Source organism: Lathamus discolor, chromosome 5 (assembly GCF_037157495.1).
Source record: "Lathamus discolor isolate bLatDis1 chromosome 5, bLatDis1.hap1, whole genome shotgun sequence".
In the NCBI taxonomy this organism is placed as follows: Eukaryota; Metazoa; Chordata; class Aves; order Psittaciformes; family Psittacidae; genus Lathamus; species Lathamus discolor.
In genome coordinates, this window is record NC_088888.1 from 81,831,209 (window position 1) to 81,853,286 (window position 22,078).

At 35.8% G+C, this 22,078-nt stretch overlaps 1 protein-coding gene and 1 long non-coding RNA gene across 2 annotated transcripts in view; one reads left to right on the top strand and one right to left on the bottom strand.

Annotated features, from left to right (window-relative positions):
* Positions 1 to 22,078, bottom strand: part of ADGRB3 (adhesion G protein-coupled receptor B3) — a 478,713-nt gene that overhangs the window by 26,542 nt on the left and 430,093 nt on the right. Inside the window, exons 20-25 of the mRNA XM_065681454.1 lie at positions 15,858 to 16,008; positions 15,203 to 15,272; positions 10,326 to 10,392; positions 8,035 to 8,120; positions 4,494 to 4,592; positions 3,991 to 4,162 (exon numbers count right to left, since the gene is read on the bottom strand). Of these exons, the coding sequence (XP_065537526.1) occupies positions 3,991 to 4,162; positions 4,494 to 4,592; positions 8,035 to 8,120; positions 10,326 to 10,392; positions 15,203 to 15,272; positions 15,858 to 16,008 (645 nt within the window). The remainder of the gene's footprint in view (positions 1 to 3,990; positions 4,163 to 4,493; positions 4,593 to 8,034; positions 8,121 to 10,325; positions 10,393 to 15,202; positions 15,273 to 15,857; positions 16,009 to 22,078) is intronic.
* LOC136015470 (uncharacterized) lies at positions 12,256 to 18,528 on the top strand. The gene is made up of 4 exons (XR_010613223.1): positions 12,256 to 12,298; positions 14,446 to 14,654; positions 16,113 to 16,300; positions 18,378 to 18,528. It is a non-coding gene; the product is annotated as an uncharacterized LOC136015470 (long non-coding RNA).

Here is a 22,078-nt window from a genome sequence, read left to right on the forward strand (position 1 = left end):
TTCAGTTTGGCACAGGTCTGATAGCAGGATTAGTAGATATACTATTAACCATTGCAAAATTAAATATGTCTTCTGCTTAATAAAGGTAAGATTCTTGAAAGACAGTTCTTAATAGTTACTATAATCAGATACATAGTGCTTCCTAATTATACTTTAAAGAATAAGTCAGTTTGAAAGACGGTACTGATTCCAATCAAAATTTCTATAATTCCATGTATAAGGAATCTCATGCACCTCTTCAAAGAGTAAAAGTCTTCAGATCAGGTAAATATCTTCAATGCGATCACAAGAAGAAGAAAAGTAGACTGTTTGCATAGAGTCTGGGTTCTCAAAATTAAAAAAGAACTTTGCAGAAATTGCTGTTTACAAGTATGATCCATAAAGTACATTTTAAGACTTGTCCCTAAACCACAGGTATATTTGAGGAATTATCTTTTCATAGGAAAGTCTATTTTTACTTTGATTTTGGGCAGAATGCGTGTCTAAAGAAATTGCAATACTTTTGTGAGAAGGATGTGATTCAACATAGAGGCACATTCAAAAGAAAAATCAGTTCCTGTTTGCTGACAGGAGAATGCAAACATATTTTGCTGCTTTCTCATGCATACCACAGAAAGGACAGCAAGGCACCTTTTGGAATGGAAAGTTTTAATTTTTTTTTTTTTCTAGAAATGCAAGTATCCCTATTAGCAACCTGACTGCAAGGTGTGATTTGGAAAAGAGGAATATGGTTTGGTGACCTCCAATCAAAACAAATAAGTATCATTTCTTGTTTGAATATGAAAGTACTTTCAATAAAATGCCTACAACAATCTACATCCCATTCTTTATCCATAGAAAACACTTGTTATCTTATTCAGAATTATTAAAAGGAAAAAATTTGTATTCTACTCATGGACATTTTGTGAACAGCAGAAAAGGATAAATCATTAATTGTTGCTGGTGAAAAGCTGTCCCCTTTCAATACATCATATCGTACTGCAAGCTATTAAGAGCTTTTACAGAAGGGAAAACAAAATAAATTAAAAAAAAAAGTAATTAGAAAGCATTATTTTAATGTGCTCAGCCCTTAAATGAGTAGGAATGCTCTGCAGTCATGATAAGTGACTATTGCAGGTTGAGGAAGACTAATATAGAGCAGGAAGAAGAATGAAGCAAGGTGAGAATGTCTGGGCTAATTTCAAAACACTAAGTCTTCCCAAATGTGGTAAAGTGAAGTGTGCCTGACCTCATGACTCAGATTCTGATTTTAGGCACTACTCTTGCTGTGTTTTTCCACATGTTTGAGGTTAATTTAATTTGGCATCTCTCAGCTGCTACAAATTTATTCTAAGTCTTCTCTCACTTTATCAGTGCTGAAGTCAGGTCATACTTCAGAGTTTTATGCTATCAGAGAAGCACTGGCACAGTGATTTGTTAAAAAAAAAAAATAAAAATCCCTTCCTCCATAGCATTCCCAGATGTGTTGAATATCACTGTAACCCTCATGATGCTTGACCTCAAAGCATTATTACTTCAGAACATACTGCGTGCAATGGGCCTCCATATGTTTGGTACTCTATGTTCATGAAACCTTCCCAGTTCTGATTGCTTCAGAGATCTCGAGAATCTCATGTCCTACTTTCACTATGTTCTATATTAAAGCAGTGAATTTTGATTTTAGGATATTCTTAAATGTGCATGCTTCTTACAGTGTTTCTAAAGTGAAAATAGGTGATTTTAACATGTTAACAGAATGTCAACTGTAGCTGTATCAATCATATTGACATATGTTGCAACTTCTAGGTGTCCTCACACAAGTCAGAAACAAAAGGCTGAACTTCCTAAATACCAGCTTATTTTGCTAAGCTGCTTGTTCAACCTTGTTTATGTAGACTGTGCTGTCTTTATATTTTACTTTGAAAGAGAAGCTTGTTTTTCCCTCCTGCCTTTTAACATCAAGTTACAAGATTTTCTTAGAGCCAGGCAGAGCAGGAGAGACAGATGTGATGAACGTGATATTACCAGGGAAGTAGTTTCCTTAGCAACAGTAACCAACTCCAAGCTTTTATAACTTACCCTCTCTGTACTCATGTACTCTATTTTTCCCTTGTAATACAGAAATGTGGGCTTTAGACGCCAACGATGCCTTTAACCCAAATGTTCTCTAGTCAGCAGAGCACAGCAAAAGAAGAAAATACATGTGGGTTCCTCCTATTGCCAGCATTAACAGGAGTTACTCAGTGTGATTCAAATTAGTTTTAGAGCATCTCATACTCAAGCAGGTCAGGCAAACCATTTTACTCTGATCAAGAAGCTTCAATGGCAACCTCTCCTATCATTCTCTGTACTGTGACACATACCTTACCATCTTCCAATGCCTAATTAGGTATGTAAACAGCAAGGATAGGGAAAAAAAAATACTTGGCTCTCTAGGCTAAGAAAGCAACATAAACCAACAATACCTAACTCTTATTTTGCATTTTTCTTTCCTAATTTCCAGATGGTCTGTAAGGTCTCATGATTAAGAAGTATTATATTTTTTATATTTGTCATAGAAGTTAGGAGATGCAAGTATAGAAAGATTGAACATCTTTCCAAAAGACCCTGAGTGGCTGGAGGGCAGAAATAGACACAACACAACCCTTCTGGTTGAGTGTCTTACTAGTTGTATCTCTTACTCAGTGAATGTCCCTGGCTTCCTTGTCACACACAATCTTTGATATAGCATACTAGAGAAAGTAAAAAATGTTTCTAACATTTATGTTTATATCAATATAACTAAGAGGAAAACCAGGAGTTTTATGTATATAATTGTGAAAGTCTGTGTCTTTTTGTAATGTAATGACTATAAAAGCATAATAAAGCAGGGCTGTCCTCTTCTTTGCTTGAATTTTATGGTGATATACCCCACCTCATATTTTTTCTCCTGACAGTCAGGATTATTGTTTTGCCTGTGCTGCCATGCTATAAATATTAGATCAGTGCTATAGGCTATAACTGAGATAACTTTGTAGCTGTCATCAAGACTGACAAATATGTTGGCAGGATTTCCCTGACAAGCACTGTCAGAGCTAAATGCTTTTGCAGGAAACTGAAAGCAACAGACTATTCTTTCATTAAGGAGGTACCCTGTGCAGTGCAAAGGCTGCATTGCATACTCTGCATGATGGTTACTACCTTAGCTTCTACTCACCTAAAGGTCTCTGGAGCTAGAAAGCCATACTCTTTAAAGCCAGACTGTTATAACTGGAGCTATGTCTTTTTCTGTGTAGGAACTTACTGCAGTAAACAATTATGTGTTTGCTGCTGCAAACTAGTCCATAGAAGAGTCCACACAGACTTTTGAAACAAAAACTGTTTCAAGCACATCAATTTTTTCTTATTTGCTATTCTTAAACTACTTTTTATTAGTTTTATTTTCCCATATGGAAAAATATACCTTCATTAGTTTCTCAAGTGTTTTGATCAATCTGTGTGTACAATAAACTTTTCTTGAACCATCTTCTTGTTTTTTCAGTCCAGAAATGCTTTTGAATAACTCTTGCCAATCATAGGGAATCATGCGATTTGGTTTATCAGTGTTATAAATATCCCAAAGTTGATAAATGGCTGATGCAAAATACTTAGTTTTCTCCAGTCTGGCTCCACCTGCTCATTTTTGACAATCCCACTACCACAGATCTGCCAGCAAAGCTGATGTGTTATAGCTCTCAAACCTATTTCAATAAGAAGGTAGGCATTCACCTATAAACACAATATTGTGCAAGCCTGACCTTGGGATTCATTAAAAGCCACCTTTAATCAATTTTATACTGAAACTGACATTCTGAGCCTAGAAATAGCTGATCTTTCTCCTCTCTTTCACTTGCTCCTCTACATCTCAACACAAAATACTTTTCTCTTTCTATGAAATGTATTGTCACAGAGCAAGCTGTATATGACACTAAAGAGCAGTTGAGAGATTAACAGGAGCACAGTCCTTTAGAAAACTGGGAAGCCATTCCTCACCTCCCTTCGGAGAATACAATGGACCATGACAATAACAAAGCCTTGTAATGAATCAAATACTGCAAAAAGTATCTGAAATAATATTGATCTTTTGTCTGTCATGGCCAGAACTGCAGACATCCAAGTCAGAGCTAGAAGTGGTAACACCACACACGAACTCCAAAGGGATGCCCTATTGAAAAAAAAAGAGAAAAGCAGCATTGTAATGTTGTAAAAAAATTATTAAAAGCTCACTATTAAAATAAAACATATTTAAGGATGGCATTTTATCAATTTAACTTGAAAATCACAAACAAGAATGTAACAGTCTCGTACTTTATGTTCGAAAGAATATCCTGCATTCAGTTAATAAACACTGTTGTAATTTTTTTTGTTGTTGTTAAAAAACATTTAAACGTGCTCAGCACTCTATAGAGTGTTAGCAAACACAGTTATCATCAAAGTATTGTCTCACATGCACTGTATAAGTTTGTAACAAGAAGATGTAAATGATCAGGACTAACATGGCATTACTGGCGGTGGTGGCTGACAAAGCTGTTGTTGAAACTACTCCACACTTGGCACATTTGAGCGTCAAACCGCTATGAGGCTCACTCATCTGACTGCAAACAAACAGAACACCCACAAAAAGAACAAAATATTGAATTGTCACCAAAAAACGTTGCTACTGAAATTTAGCTTTTAAATATGTTGTCATGCAGAAAAAGTAAGTAGACTTATTCAGGATGAATGTTCTATGTTGTTGCAAAACTGTACTTTGTAATTTACATTATTGCTACCTTTAAATTTTAATGCTATGGGGCTTCATTTCATGCAGTCTCTACTTTTTTCCATTTAAGTAAAAAGGCCCCAGATGTCCAGTGATCAAAACTGCTCAGTACACTGAAGTAAACATAAGCACGTGCTAGGATAGACACACAAAGTGAAATCCCTCTATTCAGACCTGTTAGAAGTCTGTGGTATCCAAACTTGAAAAGGAATATAGGATGGTTAAAGGAGGAGTATGAAGTATGCACAATTACAAAATATTAATAGGGAAAGAAACCTGCAAAATTTATTCAAGCAGCAAATCAGTGTAGGCGTACGGTATAGTCAGATTTGTACTAGCAATCTGAATGGCCCACTAACATCTGGAGTGATATTATTCATGCCATATGAAGGTCTGAATACAGGGCTTGAAATGTATGGAATCTCATGAAATAAATATCAGTTGCTACTGAAAAAAGGGTGACCAGTTTTGCATTTTAATAAAACACAGTACACAAGCATTAAGCTCAAAGCATTTTGTATGGACAATTGTACCTCGGCACCTGTCAGAAGAGTTAAGGGGCAAAACCTGGAATTTAAATTTTCTTTTATATACAGCATGCATTCAACTTCTTGAGTTGACTAAATAAGGACTTTTGTTCTTCCTTCTCTTTCTGCTGTCAGAACAAGGAATAACCATAGCTGAGATGTGACAAGGAAGGGTGCTTTACCTATTCCCAGCTGGAAAGTGGTCAACATGGTGTAGGTAGGTAACACTTCAGCTTTTTCCCAGTTATTTCAACCAGCGGAACTCCTTTTTATTGCCAAACCCAGCATTCACAAGATTCTTAACATACTGCTCAAAACAACATTGAACTCCACAGGTTTCCATTTTGATAAACCAAATGATGGCTTTCCAAGAAAGAACTGCAGTATATTTTCTATTAAAATGCATTTTTGTTTTCCATAATAAAACAGCAAGAACCATGACTTTGTTTAAGGTGATCGTAGGGTGGAAAGATAACTCAGTGAATCCACAACAGTTTACATCAATTAAAGATCTATATTAATGAATGAAATAGAAAAATGTCTTGGGTGAGCTTAGCTAAGCTTGAGGAAACCCTCTCTATCTTTGCTCAGCAATACTTCAACATTATCAGAATAGACTATTCTTCTTACTTCTATAGATCTATTTTGCATCTAGCAAATAATAATAGAACTTGATTTGTATATAAACCAAAAATAATCTTTCTGTCTGGCCATATATGTGTGCTACCTCTTATGTCAGGAAAATTATTGAAATATATGAAAACCACCTCTTTTTTCCACCTGTTGATTCTTCATATACTTATTTAAGTGGTAAGAGTCATATGGACTTAGTGTATTTTGCCCCATTCACTGCTTTAAATCCCACATAAATGACTCCTACAGCTGAACTTTTGACTGAACTTTTGACAGGTGTTAAGTCCAATGTTTGCCAGAAAGAATGAAGTTGCCTTCCTGAGCATGGCTGGCAAGAGATACTTGAGAAATGAGTGACAATCCATTTTCTACAGGAGATCAAATGCTGCACCAACTTCTGTGCCCCAAAGAATGACTCAATACACATCATATGCCAAGTAGTATCAAGGAATGCTGTTGCCAAGCCACCATCTTATACTATCACGAAAGTTAAGATTGTTTCTCATTAGGGTATCTACATGCTTTCCCAGAATAGCTGGATTGCTTCTGACAGAATAATTTATAGCTGTTTATCCATTTTTTAAAAATAAAATACCTGTTGCTAAGTTGTGCAGTTAGAAAGCAAGTTATTTGTTTCATCAGGAAAGTATAATACAAGCAAATAGATTTCTATACCCTACAGTTGGGTAGCTGAAGATAGAGGTAAATCGAAGCTTGGATATCCTTAGAAAATGTACAACGCCAAGACTATGGCTGCTCCAACTCTTTAAATCACTGGAATTAGACCAAATGTGAATTTGAAGTTGTGATTCCTAAGTTATTTCTTTTCTTGAAATACTTTGAGTAGATTTACAATATTTTAGATTTCATCAGTGTTATAACACATTTAACAGTGTTGGTGGAGCAATGTAGACAAAGTTAAAAAATTGATGTTTTTTAATGAAAAAGAAGGAAAAGAGAAGAAACAAAATGAAAGGTTTTGGTACATATTTGTCCGAATGATGGTGAAAGAGCTGAAAACCTGAAAGATTTAATTGAATTAATATTAAATTCAAATCACACCAGCTGAAGTATTGATCATAAATTTGCTCATCTAACCAATGTATTGAACTTATTAGGAATGCTGCTGTTAGGGAAATTGTAAAATAATTCAAAATGAAGCTGTAATAAATTTACCCATAGCAGTAAGACACAGTAAAATGAAGATACCATTGCTTATCCTAATTAGAAATGCAGATATTGGTGGTGTTTACTACAAGCTGGCCCAAAAGACAATAGTAGAACATGTAGCTGCAAAAAAAAAATTACTCAAAGTTTTAATATATTCTCATATGCAGTTAGAAGGTGATGATACATTTGTGAAATATTTTTCTGTGATATGGAATGAATCTAGGTTTGCTGCTGCATTTCTTCATATCACTGTAATCCACTGAAAAGCATTTTCTAATACCACCACTGTCACAATCCTTTCTTCTCATGATAACAAACAGAATTTGAATGTTAATGCAAGTAAATAATAACACAGAATTTCTGTTTAGCCTTTTTCTTTTTTAGCTTTAAAACATGGGGTGTTTTACTCTGAAATTCTATTACACTAATTGAGAAGATACATCTATGTAGATATGAATGTAAGAACAACAGCAAATTCTTTGCATAGTCAGAATGGCAGAATAACATTGACCTCAGTAAGGAATATACTGCTGTAAAACATTTTATAACAGTTTACACAAATGAGTAACATTTCCCACCACAATAACTACATTTGACAGCTAGACAAAATAATCAGCTCCTCCAGTACACACAGTTCATAAAGCTCTTCCTAACTGCAGCTTTCATGTATGACAGTTTTTTGAAACCTTCACTCAGACTTGTTAAATCTTCATTCTTGTTAACTTAATACTGTTGTACTTGTGTTTTATTATCTTTAGTGTGTTTAGTTGCATTCTCTCAGGATAATGCAACAGCAGCTTTTGCAATGAATGGAATCTGTTAGACACACTGTTACACTGATATAAAAGTTCAAAGCACAATCAAAAGCACTTCCGGTGAATATCCATAATTGAAAATCAGTGATACAATTTTAATATGCCTTAAAATAACCAGTTTTTTGCTTACCCCGCTCTGTGTTTAAGCTTTTTATCTAGGATTCCATCTCTAGAAACAAGTTTATTAAATACCAAAATGCCAATCACCATGTTGACCTGTAAAACAGAAAACAAACAGTTGATTTTTCAAGGCCTGAAAGAAAATGTTTTCTCCTGTTTCTTCAGAAAAAGGCACTTACAGGCCTGAGAAATGCCTCCTGCTATATTTCCAAGTGTTCCTTCAGAAATTGTGTAACACCATCCCTGGGCACAACAAAGGCCATATTCTCGAATGAGTAACAAATACACATGCTGTGACAGGTTTATTTTTTAATCTTGAATTATGCCTTATATATATCGTTATATATGTACATGTCTGCTATTCAGAAGCTTAAGTAATGTATCTTTAATGTTGCCTCAGTTTTAATTGCAACTGTATATGCTGTTCAAGGAAAACCAGTGCATTTGAGCTGTGCACACAGGGAAGAGCTGGTCAGAACACAAGATGACTGTAACCATGTTCCTTTTTAAGCGTTTATGACTGTGCCGGTGTTCCCACTTATGCAGAACCAGCCTGTGGTTTTCCATATCTTCCTTCCATTAGTCACTACCTATGTTATTGACCAAAACATGGGTCCTGAGCCTTGTTTCACTGTAGTTTCTTTTTTCTCTTGTGGACCAGATGAATGCTGGGCTAAGTCTGTTTGGCTCCATTAAAGTAAATGGTGCTATGATCACACAAATGGGTTGAAGGCCTAACCTAAAAGAAAAAAAAGCAAGTGTTCCAGAAGTCAGACTTTGGCACTTACTGGACATAGCAACGGCATTTAATGGACAACTTAATGACTGTTATTATCCATTTGTATTACTGAGCTGAACTCTATGAACTTGTCTCTGCATGACCCTGCAAAGAGGTCATACCAAGTTTTGAACCTATTAAATAAATTTTCCTTTTTTTTCTTTTCTTTTTTTTTTTTTTTTTTTTTTTTTTTAATTAGCAAAGGGTAATCTTCCTTTCAAACAGATTTTTCAATACCTGTGCCAAAATACCTAATTGTTGCCAGTCGGTCCTGCCAACTCTTTTCCAGCTTTTCTTATCCTCACTTTATTTTCAGAATTTGCATTTTTCAGCCGATGTTATGTAATTCTTTTGCTTTGTACACTTAGGCTTAAGTGGCTGCATGGAATAGCTCCTTCCACAGCTACCAGCTAATGGTAGGGCAAAATGCAACTGTGAACTTCAAACATCTCTGAACAAAGCTTGCCAATTACACAGAGAACATACAGTTCCATGTGAAAATGATGACTGGCTTTTTTGTAAACATCCTTGGCTCCTCTGTCATGACAGGGACTGTGAGTTGTACAAAAGGATCCTGGCTTGACTCCAGGCAATGATGAGACAAACTCTATCGGAGTAGTAAACATCCATTTCAGGAAAATTTATGTAGCTAAATGCCTATATCTTTGATGACTACTAAGACCTATTCCCTTTTGCAAGGGAAAATCAGAACTAAGTGGTGCTGATAGAGCTATCCTAGTATAAAAGTGGTGGAGTGAAAAGAATTAGATTCAGATTATGTAAGGGAAAAATGCCAAACAAATTATTGTAAAAAATCCATATGAAGACTGCAGAGCAGATGACTGGTAGCTGATGGCACATGTAGAGTGCAATTCATCTTACCCTGAAGTAGGCACCCAAAATACTTCTGATGATTTGAGCACTAAAAGTGCATATTTTTCTCTACTGACAATGAAATATGGCTGGTATAACTAGCTTACATGAAGAAATCTACATTGCAGATGTCTACAATTAGGCTAAGTGAATCCTACACCTAAATGCATTTCTAGAGATGTGGAAGATTAATACACAAATGAAGAACGTTTCCCAGCTATGATGATGTTTTCTTTCGCTTCAAAAGCAGTAGCCATGGAGAACTTGCTGGCTGGTTCCACTCCTGTTGCTTTTGCTGGCACAGTGGTACACTGTCAAGGAGCACTCTATCAAGACTGTCACTGAACTTCACAAGGCAGTGACGATTGCATAGATGCTACTGATAATAACTCACTGATGCTTGTTTTCTGTGCCACTAATCAGTACATTATTCTTTCACAGCTTAATGCGTAAAGATGGAGAGATAACTGGCATAAAGAAGTGATACAGTTAAAAGAATCATGCATTTAAAATACTGAAGGTATGTTTAAAAGTGCTGATCTTAGTATTTACAGCAAAAGGTAAAGCTACTGTATAGCTAAACTTTTCTTAATTTAAATAGCACATTACACATTTCATATGAAAATACTGGAAATTATATTAATGCTTACCAAGACAACAGCAGCTGCAGGTCCAACAAAAGCATAAAGTAGCCCTCCTTCGAGAGACAGCCAGCAGCTGGAAAGAACATTAGAGAAGAACTAACACAAATTACAAATAAGTATAACGCGTTGCAAATAAAGCATTAGTAACTACTACAGCATGCGATTCTTCTGGTGTATGTTCAGTCCTACATTTTGGGATTCATATGCACACACACACAAAAAAATTACTTTGTTGAGATGATGTAGAGAGTTGAAAATTATTTCCATTTCCAACTGCTAATGTTTCAAAAGTTTTAATATGAACTATACATATACTGAAATGCCTAAAATGTATTAAGAGCACAATAGAAAATAAGTTTGCAAATCTCTGTTGAATTTCCTCTAACCATGTATGATGAGTTAACTGAATAGCATTCGTCAGGTAGGTATCTCAAAATATTTTCAGCTTAAAATGTCTGAGAGTACTATACTTAAAGCAATGAAAGCTCAAGTACCTGTAACACAGAACTTCAGAAAAAAAACAGGCTTCTACAGATCTTCCCATGTATCCTTTAGTCATTGCAATTAGAACCATATCTTACAGACAATATTCCCATTAAAGAGAAAACATATGATCTAACTGTTCTGTATTCTCTGGAATATTTTGCAAACAATGTCAATGTATATTTTAAACCATCTGAAAACTGTATTTTTTTGTGATCTACTAATCTTGCAGTTTGTCATATTGCATCAGGGCTTTCACTGAAAACCATCAGATTTCCAAACAGAGAGCTCTTACAGAATCAAATGCTAAATATTTGATACAGCACGATGTAAAGCTTTCCATATCTGCAAAAGATCAGGAGCTTCAGACACTGAAGTAAATGCAGCTGTGTTATTTTCCCAGTGATTACACATTCAAAGAACTTCATGTTTATTTGAATGCATGGTCACACCTACATATAAGAAAACTCAAGTATATGCATTCAAATAATTTACTTGGATCTCACATCCAGAAACATTCACATCAGAATTATACAAATCTTCTTTATTTTCCAGTACTGTTTTTTATATTTTGAAAACCAAAGAAGTTAAATGCAAGCACATCATATTAATGGCCTGTTAGGGCTGGAATTCTGACTCAAAGAATAAGTGTTTCCCATTGCACTGAAGCCATGTGAAATCTGCCACAGGGACCCAACTGCATCTGTGCTCAATTCTGGAATGATGAATTGATGCAAATAATTCATATCTTCTTCACTGTTAAAAAGGTAATACATGTCAGGCTGTCCTACATCCTACCTCAAAAACCAGCTACAGCAGTAATGCTCAATGTAGTTTGTAATGTCAAAGAAAAATGCTTTCAAAATTTCCTGCAATTTTTCTTGCTATTTTTCCAAAAGCCAGGTTATTTATTGTGAGCTTCTGAGAGGGGGAAAATATATTCACAGGGCATTTCCCTACCAGTATAAACTTTTAAACCTAATGAAGGTAACCACTCTGTGTAACTAATTCATGTAATAAAAATTTTAATGTTTACTGAATTGTTGATATACTGCATTTGTAACATAATTTCAGTTACCTGGGCTGAATAAAGGGTCAATAAGTTAGCTGCTTGTTGGGTTTTTTTTTTGTTTTGTTTTTTTTTTGGTGGTTTTGTTGTTGTTGTTGTTGTTGCTTTTTTAAAAAATAAAAGCAGTTTCTACCACAAAAAATCTTTAAGACCAGGGGAGAATTGTTCATTTCTTTTCCCATGGCCTCAATAAAATGGCTGTTAAAAACAGTGGCTTTCATGTAGAGGCAAAGCTGTGAAAAAATGTAATTTTCCTCTTTTATTTACACAATCTGAGTTTTCAACAATCTGGATTTTCAACAATGTGTAATGTTATTATTGCAATGTATTCAATATCTGCTAGTTGAAGACTCTGAAATGTGCTTTTTCCCAATCTTTTTCTGTTGAAGACCTTCTGAAGACAGATTCTCAGGTGCCTTCTTATACAGTAAGTAAATTGTCAAAGTTTTACTATTTTTTCTTCTTTTCTTCTTTTTCTTTTCTCTGATAGCAATTTTTCCTATCCTTTATTGTTGTTTTTATTTTATTTTCCTGTTCAGTCTTCTTTCTCCCTCATCCCCACATAGCAAAAAGCCATATAAATTGATGAGTATTAAAAGCATCCGCTGGTGGTTTTATGGGACCAAGTTACGTGGTCATAAAATGCTGTTGAGTGATGAAGTATCTGCAGACTTGCTCCTGTATCCTGAGATTCTGCAAGTTGTTTGATGCTCTCCAGTAGATCGCTTCCTTCTCTTATGAGAACATGACTATGTCAGAATTTTATATTTTGCTGGTATAATGAATTCCTGTAAGTTATCTTCATTGCTTATTTATATATAGCACTTTTTGTAAATGTGAGTCTGTCACACAGGTTTATTAACTATAACTTATAGTAGTGGTGCTTTCATACCTGCTTGTCTGAAGAGAGGTAGCAACAATATTTGACTCACAGAGATACTTGGAAAAAAAACCAATTAAACTCTCAGATGCACGAATCTTTTTCAGATATCCTGAAATATATAAAAACTTGTCACTGTCATTTTTTTACCATTTTTATGAAAGCCCCTTCAGCTTCTGTATATGTATCCGTACAAGTAAGTGTGTGAAATGTTTTTCATATGTATTTTTAAATGTTCGGTTATATAATTGTTTAATGATTAGGGCTAGATAAAGATAAAAAGACAGAAAGATAAAGACAGATCAGAGACTGTTGATCACAGAACTGGTTTGAGTGTGAACAATTTATCCCACCCTCATCAGTCATACATATACTGTATGAAACTCAGATCTGCTTTGAAGATCCTTGGGCCTTCTCCCTTTTTTTCAAGCTCTTCATGTGTAGGTCTATGGGATTGGAATAAATTCCTTCATTTTCACTCCTAATTTCCTCCATTTGAAAGCATCATTTTCAAAAATAGTATCTTACAGACCAGGAATAATTTGCAACAGGACCCATTTCAGATGACAGCATATGTGTAACTGGTTGCAGCCAAACAGGCCAAATATAGCATAAGCAGTTAAAAACCTCAAGCAAGTGCTTTAGTTAAAGGAGAATGAGCAGGACAGGAGCTCTGCTTTTATACTGCCCAATGGTTATTATGGGGCACAATTCTTTCCTGGCTTTTGGAGTGGGACAGTACATCAGCTGCTGATGGAGGAAGAATCTCTTTTTCCTGCATTCCCTGTTTTCCTTATGCAATTCAAATGTCAAATGCCAAGAAAATGTATTGCAAACAAGATGAGAAAGCTGCATTATGGTTCTGTTTGTCCCTTGTACTTTAGTACTGTGTCAGCTAAATTTGAATCCCGGGAGATGAGCTGTTATATGTACAGAGACCTGCTCTTTTTTACTTTACAGGTTACCCTTAATGAAAGATTTGTTGCTTGTCTGAATATTTCAGTCTATCCTCTTTTAAAAATGTATTCAACCCAGAAAGGAACTAGGAAGCAAAACCAAGTAAAGCAAGTAGTCATGCATGAATAATTTTAGTAGAGTAAATGCAATGCGATTGATCCTTCGAAGGACGGAGCTACATTCCCAGTGGGGTCTGGATATTGTAATCTTGTGATTTGTAATTCTCACAGCCTAAATGGTTCTCCAGTCCTGGTTCTGGGACTAAATGATTAAAAAGCCAGCAACATGAGCACATATTAGCTAGAAAAAATGTCAAGAGGAGCAGATCCTCAATATAATTCCCAAAAGACAGCTAAGACCATTGTTCCACTAATGATTGCCAGCTATATACGCAAGTTAAACACATCAATTAGGTAATCCATTCCTCATTAAAATATGCAAGATGCATGCTGTCACAATTTAAAACTAAAGAGCTCAGTGGTTAGAGTATTCAGGAGAAGATTCAATTTTGAATCCTTACCCATCCAGAGCTGGAGTGAGGGCTTGAAGCCTCCCTCACCATGTGCCAAGACTGGGGGACACAGGGTAGAGAGGGGGCATCCTGATCTCACTGAGTGATGATACTAAGGAGAATAATTAAATATTCATTGAAGCAAGGGCTTGACCTCACTCATCCACATCTCTGATGAATGCTCTCATTACCAGGCTACAGAGTCATATTTCCTCTTTCTGTACAGATGCATACTTAATTTGTTAAGCAACGTGAGGAGAGCTCCAAACAGGACGACTGAAGGAAACACACTTTTGCATACATAACTGAGTGCTTGAAGTGCTCTGCTGGCAGGAAGGAGGCTCAGCCCAAGCTCCTTCAGCAGAAGACAACCAAAGGGAGCCTCATTGAGGAGTAAATTTTCCAGAGTCCTAAATGTGCACTGGAACCACTCAGGTAACTAAACAGTAAGTGTATAAATAAAGTGTAAATGAAATACACCGATCTCTTCCTCACTGCCCCTTAAGTACAGCTCAGTCCAGGAAACAGGCTGGATCAGGCACTCTGGGAGAGAGGGGATGGATGGCAGAGCTGTTTTGAGATTTCTGCAGGGCTTTGGCTCCAAGCAGTTCAGGGGCACTGAAGCTGAGGTACATGCTTGGTGGGCAGAAACCTGGGTGCCAAAGGGACTCTTGCCAATTCAGTTTTAGTCACATTTAGGTGCTGGCAAAAGCTAGCCACAATATTTAACATTTTCTTTGGTAAATGTATTTAAATGTCAGGTGTCTAAGTGGACCGAATCCTATCTGTTTCTGAAAGGCTTGCTACTGCAAAACCTTGCAAGAAATCCAGGATCCTTGGTGCTTTGATGAGCATATGTCTTTCTCTTTGTTCTTCTGTGGACCACTCAGTACCTGTAGGGCCTTTAGACTATTCTATGCAATTCCTGATGGGTATGACAATCTTGTTAATTAAGAACATTTTATCATTTCAGATTGACTTACTAGTGGGCTGTTCCATATCCTTTTGTCTTGGTAAAGCCTATTGATATTGCAACCACTAATGCTGGTAAACCTGAAAAAAAACCAAACAAAACAGTAATAACCATTAAATGCTAAGCAAAATATGCCTGGACAAAAAATGACAGGGCACGATAATGCAAAATGGCCAATTTTCCATGGAATGAATCATTTAATGAAGCACAGTACTATTGCAGGGTTTGTTTTCCTGAAGCACTGGCAGGGAGAAAGACACTGTTTGCTACCCTTGGTATACCACTTTGATGTAGCTAAAGTACTGGTACATTTGACAGGTCTTAAAGTGAACGAGGAAGAGGCGTCATGAATATTCAGTGAATGTTTTTTCTTGTTTTATTTTGATTTTTTGATATTACACCACTTTGCTAAAAAACTAATTTTTTGTTAAAACATACATATATATATATATATAAATACATATATATATATAAAGCTAAAATACACACCACCATAACTTGAGCTTGAGGTAAGGTGGAAAGGGTCCTAACCTAGTTTTGTTTTCAGCAATATGCTGTCTACTATCTTTCAGGTTCACTAAAAAAAATTATGATATTCTTGACATTTTTGCTTCATTAAAGGTTTCATCCCAATGATTCTGAGGGAATTAATTTTATGGACTTACCCCATCCAAGGCACAAGAAACGTTTCCTTATGAGCCGTGTCCTAATTTTCCCAGTAACAGCCATATACGACTGCCACGCTTCTGTCAAAACCCAACAGAATGAAGCTAAGAAGAAGAAGTGTAAAAATGCGGTGGTTGTGGTGCAGATGCCCTGCAGGGAGCAAAGAGAAACTCTCACTGAATACTTAGGGAAGTTCATTTCTCATTTCAATTCAAAGAGTTGTCATAGTCTATCATCTTGACCTTTATCCTTAGCATCAACTCCCCCTTCATGATGTGGTGGTCACAAAGAGAAAGAGAAAGAAAAAAAGATGCTGATGGGGTTTAAACAGAAGAGGTTTTGACTGTGTGCTGAGCAGGGACAAAGAACACAAAGTAAAATATGACACCAGATTTTTCTCTGCACATTTACTTTGACCAGGGATCATCATAAAGCTATTGTGGTAAGCAAGTTACAAAGTTATTAATTATAAAATCTCACAGACCTAAATAAAGAAAATGTGGGAATACAAATGCTCTTAATTGCTAGTTATATTTTGTTTCCCTTCATGCCCAAAGATCCTGACTGTATATCTAGATTTTAGACCATAGTAGAAGTTTATTTTATTTTTAAATTTAAGTCTTATAGAATGTTAGCCTATTGGAATATGCTGCCTGAGATGTTTTTAGTTAGGTTTAAGTATCAGAACCCTTAACAATTACCCTGGATATCATTTTTATGGGTGTCAGTCCTTTGTCATCTGAAAAGTATTTTGAAGCACATGTATTTGGTTTTCTTTTGTCACTGTAGCCCTTAATTAAACTTGACATTGTAGCTTATATAAATGAGCATCTTGGCATAAATGATGATCTACCCTCTACTGTGTTGCTTAAAATACCAGTTGCAGGCTCTCAGGCTATAAAATGCAATATTCATTGTACTCCAGAACCAAAACCACACAGTAATTTTGAGAATAACCTAATCACAATTTATCCCTATCACAATTCTAAGAGTCAAAATTACATCAAGGTTAAAAAAAAAATAAATAAAATAAAACAAAACAAACCCATACAGCCAATATAAACAATGTAAGATTGCAGATGTGAAAAGTAGAAATTATTTTTATGATTATTTGTTTACACAGAATACACATCTAATAGGTATCTTCCACACATGTAATAAAAGGATAGTATTTTTTTTACTCAAATCCCAGTTCAGCAAATTATTTAGGAAGAAAATTTTTTATATATATATATATATATATATATATAATTTTATATATATCCTAATTTATTTTATATATATCATAATTATATATAGATGCTTGCATATATACATTGTTGAATCAAGTCTGGTATATCCAGAAATCTGGGAGGAATATGTCCCTAAAGTATGTGGATTCATAAAATCTCTCCTGTATGTGACTGGTAACAGTATTTCCTGGATATGAAAAATACTTATTTAAAAGGAAAGCTATGCAGTGAACTACACAATAAATATAATAGAAAATATAGAAATGTCCTTTCATTTGCTAGGTGGCTCATATGTTATGAATTCCCACTATGCAAGTTTAATTTGCTTTCCTATCAATGTTTCTGCAAAAGCAAGCATGTCCTGTAGAAACAAGAATTTTACAATAAAATAACTTTTGAGAAATAATACAGAATCTTTAGGGAGCAAATGCATAGGTAAAACACAGTATTATCCTGGAAAAAAAAATTGAAAAAAAAGGTGAATATACCATTTTCCTTATAAATGCTGCAAATACAAACAAATTCTGATTTTTTGGTGAAAACATTGCTAACTTTTGGCTGACTGAGTATAGACTGTAGGATTTAGTTCATAATTTATTCCCTGTATTGAAAGAAAGATAGATGATGATAATCTGAGACAAATGTGGACATAACTGTTGTGGAAGAAAGAACTGTGATAAAAATATTAATGACCATTTTGATCATAAAATGAGAAGACAGAAGCAAGTTTTATTAGAAGTGATCTGTGCTCTAGCTGAAATATATGACTGCTGATTATAACTATTCTAAATGGCAGACAGGGCTTTTCAATGAACACCAATGGTAAGCCTGTATTACTGATACAACGGTATACTTTCATCATATACCATCGGAAAGATTTAAATCAGCCTCAAAGTATCAGCTAGCAGCCACTGTGGGATCATGATGATGGAATCATATGAAGGCAGTGCTTGAGGTGAAGTCAGCCTCACTCCTTCCCCAGCCAGAGAAGCAATCATGGCAAATGAAAGTCTCCTATCCCAGGTATAGCCATGGACTCAGCACAGCTGACCAGTATCTCCCCTGGAAATCTGCTTTTATGCAGTTCTGTATTCTTCTCTTCGATGAATGAACAATGCTTTTTTTTTTTTTGTCTGGGAAAATGCTGTATCTGGCAAGTCTATTTCTAAATAGGAACAAAGATTTATTTTCACCAAAAGCTGTTATTAAATGGGGCATTGAGTATCTCTAGCCAGGGAGCCATAATTTTCGCAAGAACTTTATTAGCATTTTTTTCTTTCTCACCAGGCCATGGACTACTCCAGTCTCCTCCATTTCCACTTCTCTGTTGTCAAGAGACCACCACATCCCCTTACCTTGATGCACATGCAGCAGCATCACTAAAACTTTGGGTCCTATTACTCAGAGAAAGATGCAGTGTGTCAACCTGTCTGCACCAACAGTGGTACACATCTTCCCCATTGCTTAATGAGAAGGTATTTCTTATTTTTTTCTAATTCTAAATAATTAAAAAGCAATGAATTAATTACCTGTGCCAAGCATCTGTCAACTTGCAACAAATGAATTTTAACAACCTAATTTATTCACTCTTTCTTCAAGCTTCTGAAATTAACTCAACTCTGTTACTCTAACCTCCTCTTCCTCCCATTGCTGTTATTCTCAGCTCCCCATATTTAATTCTAATTACAAGTAGGGAAAGGGAGCTTTTCTCTCTGCAGTACGCACAATTTCATGAGCTTTAATTGAGTACAAGTGTAGCTTTAATTGAGTACAAGTGTTTCACTACCTTGAATATCTAAGTAAGACCATTCATCCCTTTTTAATAAACAATATACTACTGAAAGCAAGAGCACACATCAGGTATCAAATTATTTTCTTCTTTCAGTCTTGTAAGAATGAAACTCCAAATAAGAGTACTGAAGCGTAGCTGAGAAATGTAAAGAACAGTGGTAATTCAAAGCTACTTAATCTAGTGATTAATGTTTTTAATGTAATTATGATAAACGATATAGAGAGCATTTGTCCATTTGCATAACCTACAAAAGGTAGTCATAAATGAAATCTCAAAATAAAAAATTATTAGTTTTTGGAACATCTGGTTGTTGGTTGTGTTTTTTCAAGTAAAACTGATTTCTTTTTAATACTGGTGTGAGCAGACCTTCTACACGAAGACAAAGACTGTTAAGTAAGGACACATGATTTTTCTTCTTGCCTTGAAACAGGTTCTTTTTTCCTCAACAAACTAGCTGCCTGTTTCTGGATTCTGATAAATCATATAAGAATTAAAGCTACCGGAAAATGAAGATGAAAAATGAAATCTGTATTGGTGACGGTAAAATGAATAGCGCTAAAATCCACTCAGATGGATTATATCATGAAGTAGAAATGAAAACTACTAGAAAATTATATAAATAATAAAATTTCTTGGATACTAAAAAAATCTTGCCCTTGAATTAGCTATGAGAAGATAAACCTAAGGAAATAAATTAAATGGGCGCTGATTTTACGCTTATGAAGTTCTGACCATGCACTGAATATACAAAGAGCACTTGAAGACCACAGAAAAGAATAAATGAAACAAAGAATGAACAAAACAGAGAGAATGCAAAGGATGTAGCTAAGAGCAAATATATAATTATATTCCAAAACTGGTACATTTTACTGGCTTTTTGTGACTCTGAAGTTCCCAGCTTTAAAAGAGTTTCTTTTCCTTCTTTAAATTAAAAATATAAATTCATAAAGTAAAATACTGCTTATGATTCTTTATTTTATTTATTAGTATTATTTATTTTTAAACTGATGTGCACAATGCAGTACCTTTGTCTCAGGAATTGCAGAACCTGTCAGAATACAGGGATACAGTATCCTGGTCAGATAATATTGAATTGTAGATTAAATACTAATTTCTAGAGTAAACTGTCATGAAATAGTAGATAGACTTTCAGAAGTTCTGGGACAAAGAAGTAAGGGCTTGCACTTCAGGAGTGCTTTTCTTGAAGGGGGACAGATTTTCAATGACAAAAAAATATGGCAAGAAAAGCTGTCTCTTCAGTCGCAAACATATTTGAAACTGTTAGGACCTTAAACACCTCAGAAATCACAACTTTCATGTTTCTCTTCCAGGATCATTAATATCACTGGCACTATAAAGCTCTGAAGGTATATTTTATTTAAAAAATCCCATGTTCTTTTCTTTTGCCAGGCTCAAGTACTGTTACAGCACTTGTTCAAACAAAAAAATCAGGAAGTCTGATGCCCATATTGAAAATAGCACTATAGTGGAAGGAAGTGTTCTAAAATAATTTTATTCACGTTTTAAATTAACAGCTATGAAACTGTTTGCTTTAACTTATAGGCAAACTTCTGGATCATCTAAAAATCTTTTCTGGTGTTCTTAAAAATTGAAGGCTTAAGTGGTTTAGCTTCATTACATTGTGTTCTGGTATCTGACATGATAGCCCCAAATAATTAATATTTGACTTCATGGGCATTTATGTGAAGAGATATGCACAGTTAATTACTATACTGCAGGATTCTGTAAGCAGTACAGTGTGAATGGTACCCTTTACTTGGATTTTTAGAGCAAGCCAATTTTTTAGTGCAACAGCAGTGGGTTTCAAGTAGTTATGTGATCTACCCCCAAAGGTATTGAACAATAGCTAAGAACACTCAATTTTATTGTTTGCCCACAACAAGCAAGATGCCTTTCTAGGTTCTGATAAACAGCTTATAAGCTGGCTGTAAATGACTCTGTTGTTTATGCAGTTCCTTTGGTGGAGTTTACAACTACAGTCTCACAAAGTCTCTATATCATCAACAGCACCGCAACGACACAGGAAGACATTTTCAGTATCAAGTTTTGAGTTTTTGTTGGTTTGGGTTTTTTTTTATCACACGTGAATTATCACAACAGTTGTTAAACTTTGTGGCCACAACTTGTGCACGGTTTCAGGGTGCAGTATAATTAGCTCAGCTGTTTCAATTTAAAGTTGATTTGTCTTTCATATATTGTCTTCCCTTCTGGGGTCTGTCCTCTTATCTGACAGTATAACATCAATGATCCTAGTGCAGTGCTGCAAGATGGTCGAATTTGAGATCCCCAGGACAGTGAGAAGAGCGTGTAGCAAGCTCACTGCCCTGGACTTCAAAAGAGCAGATTTTTGGCCTCTTCAGGAGCCTGCTTAGTAAGGTTCCATGGGATATAGCCCTGGAGAGCAGGGGGGCCCAAGACTCTTGGTTGATATTCAAGGATCACCTGCTACAAGCTCAGGAGTGTTGCATCCCAACTAGAAGGAAGTGCAGCAGGAGGGCCAGGAGACCTCCTTGGATGGATAAGCAGCTGCTGAGGAAAATTCAAAGGAAAAAAGAGGCTTATAAAAAATAGAAGCTAGGACAGGTGGCCTGGGTAGAGTACAGGGATGTTGTCCGGGAAGCTAAGGACCAGGTTAGGAAGGCTAAGGCCCAGTTAGAATTAAACCTAGCCAGGGATGTTAAGGATAACAGGAAGGGATTCTACAGGTACGTAGCAAACAAAAAACAGACTAGGGACAACATAGGCCCCCTGAGGAAGCTTTCGGGAGAACTGGCTACTCAGGATTTGGAGAAGGCTGAGGTTCTGAATGACTTCTTTGCCTCGGTCTTCACTGGCAAAGGCTCTGACTTCACCACCCAGTTCTTAGAAGGTTGACGCAGGGACTGTGAGAATGAAGACCTTTGGCCCACTGCAGGAGAGGATCTGGTTCGAGACCATCTTAAAAATCTGAACGCACACAAGTCCATGGGACCTGATGAAATCCATCCGCGGGTCCTGAAGGAGCTGGCGAATGAAGTTGCTAAGCCCCTGGCCATCATATTTGAAAAATCATGGCAGTCAGGTGAAGTTCCCGACAACTGGAAAAAGGGAAATAGAACCCCCATTTTCAAGAAGGGGAAAATGGAAGACCCGGGGAATTACAGACCAGTCAGTCTCACCTCTGTGCCTGGTAAAA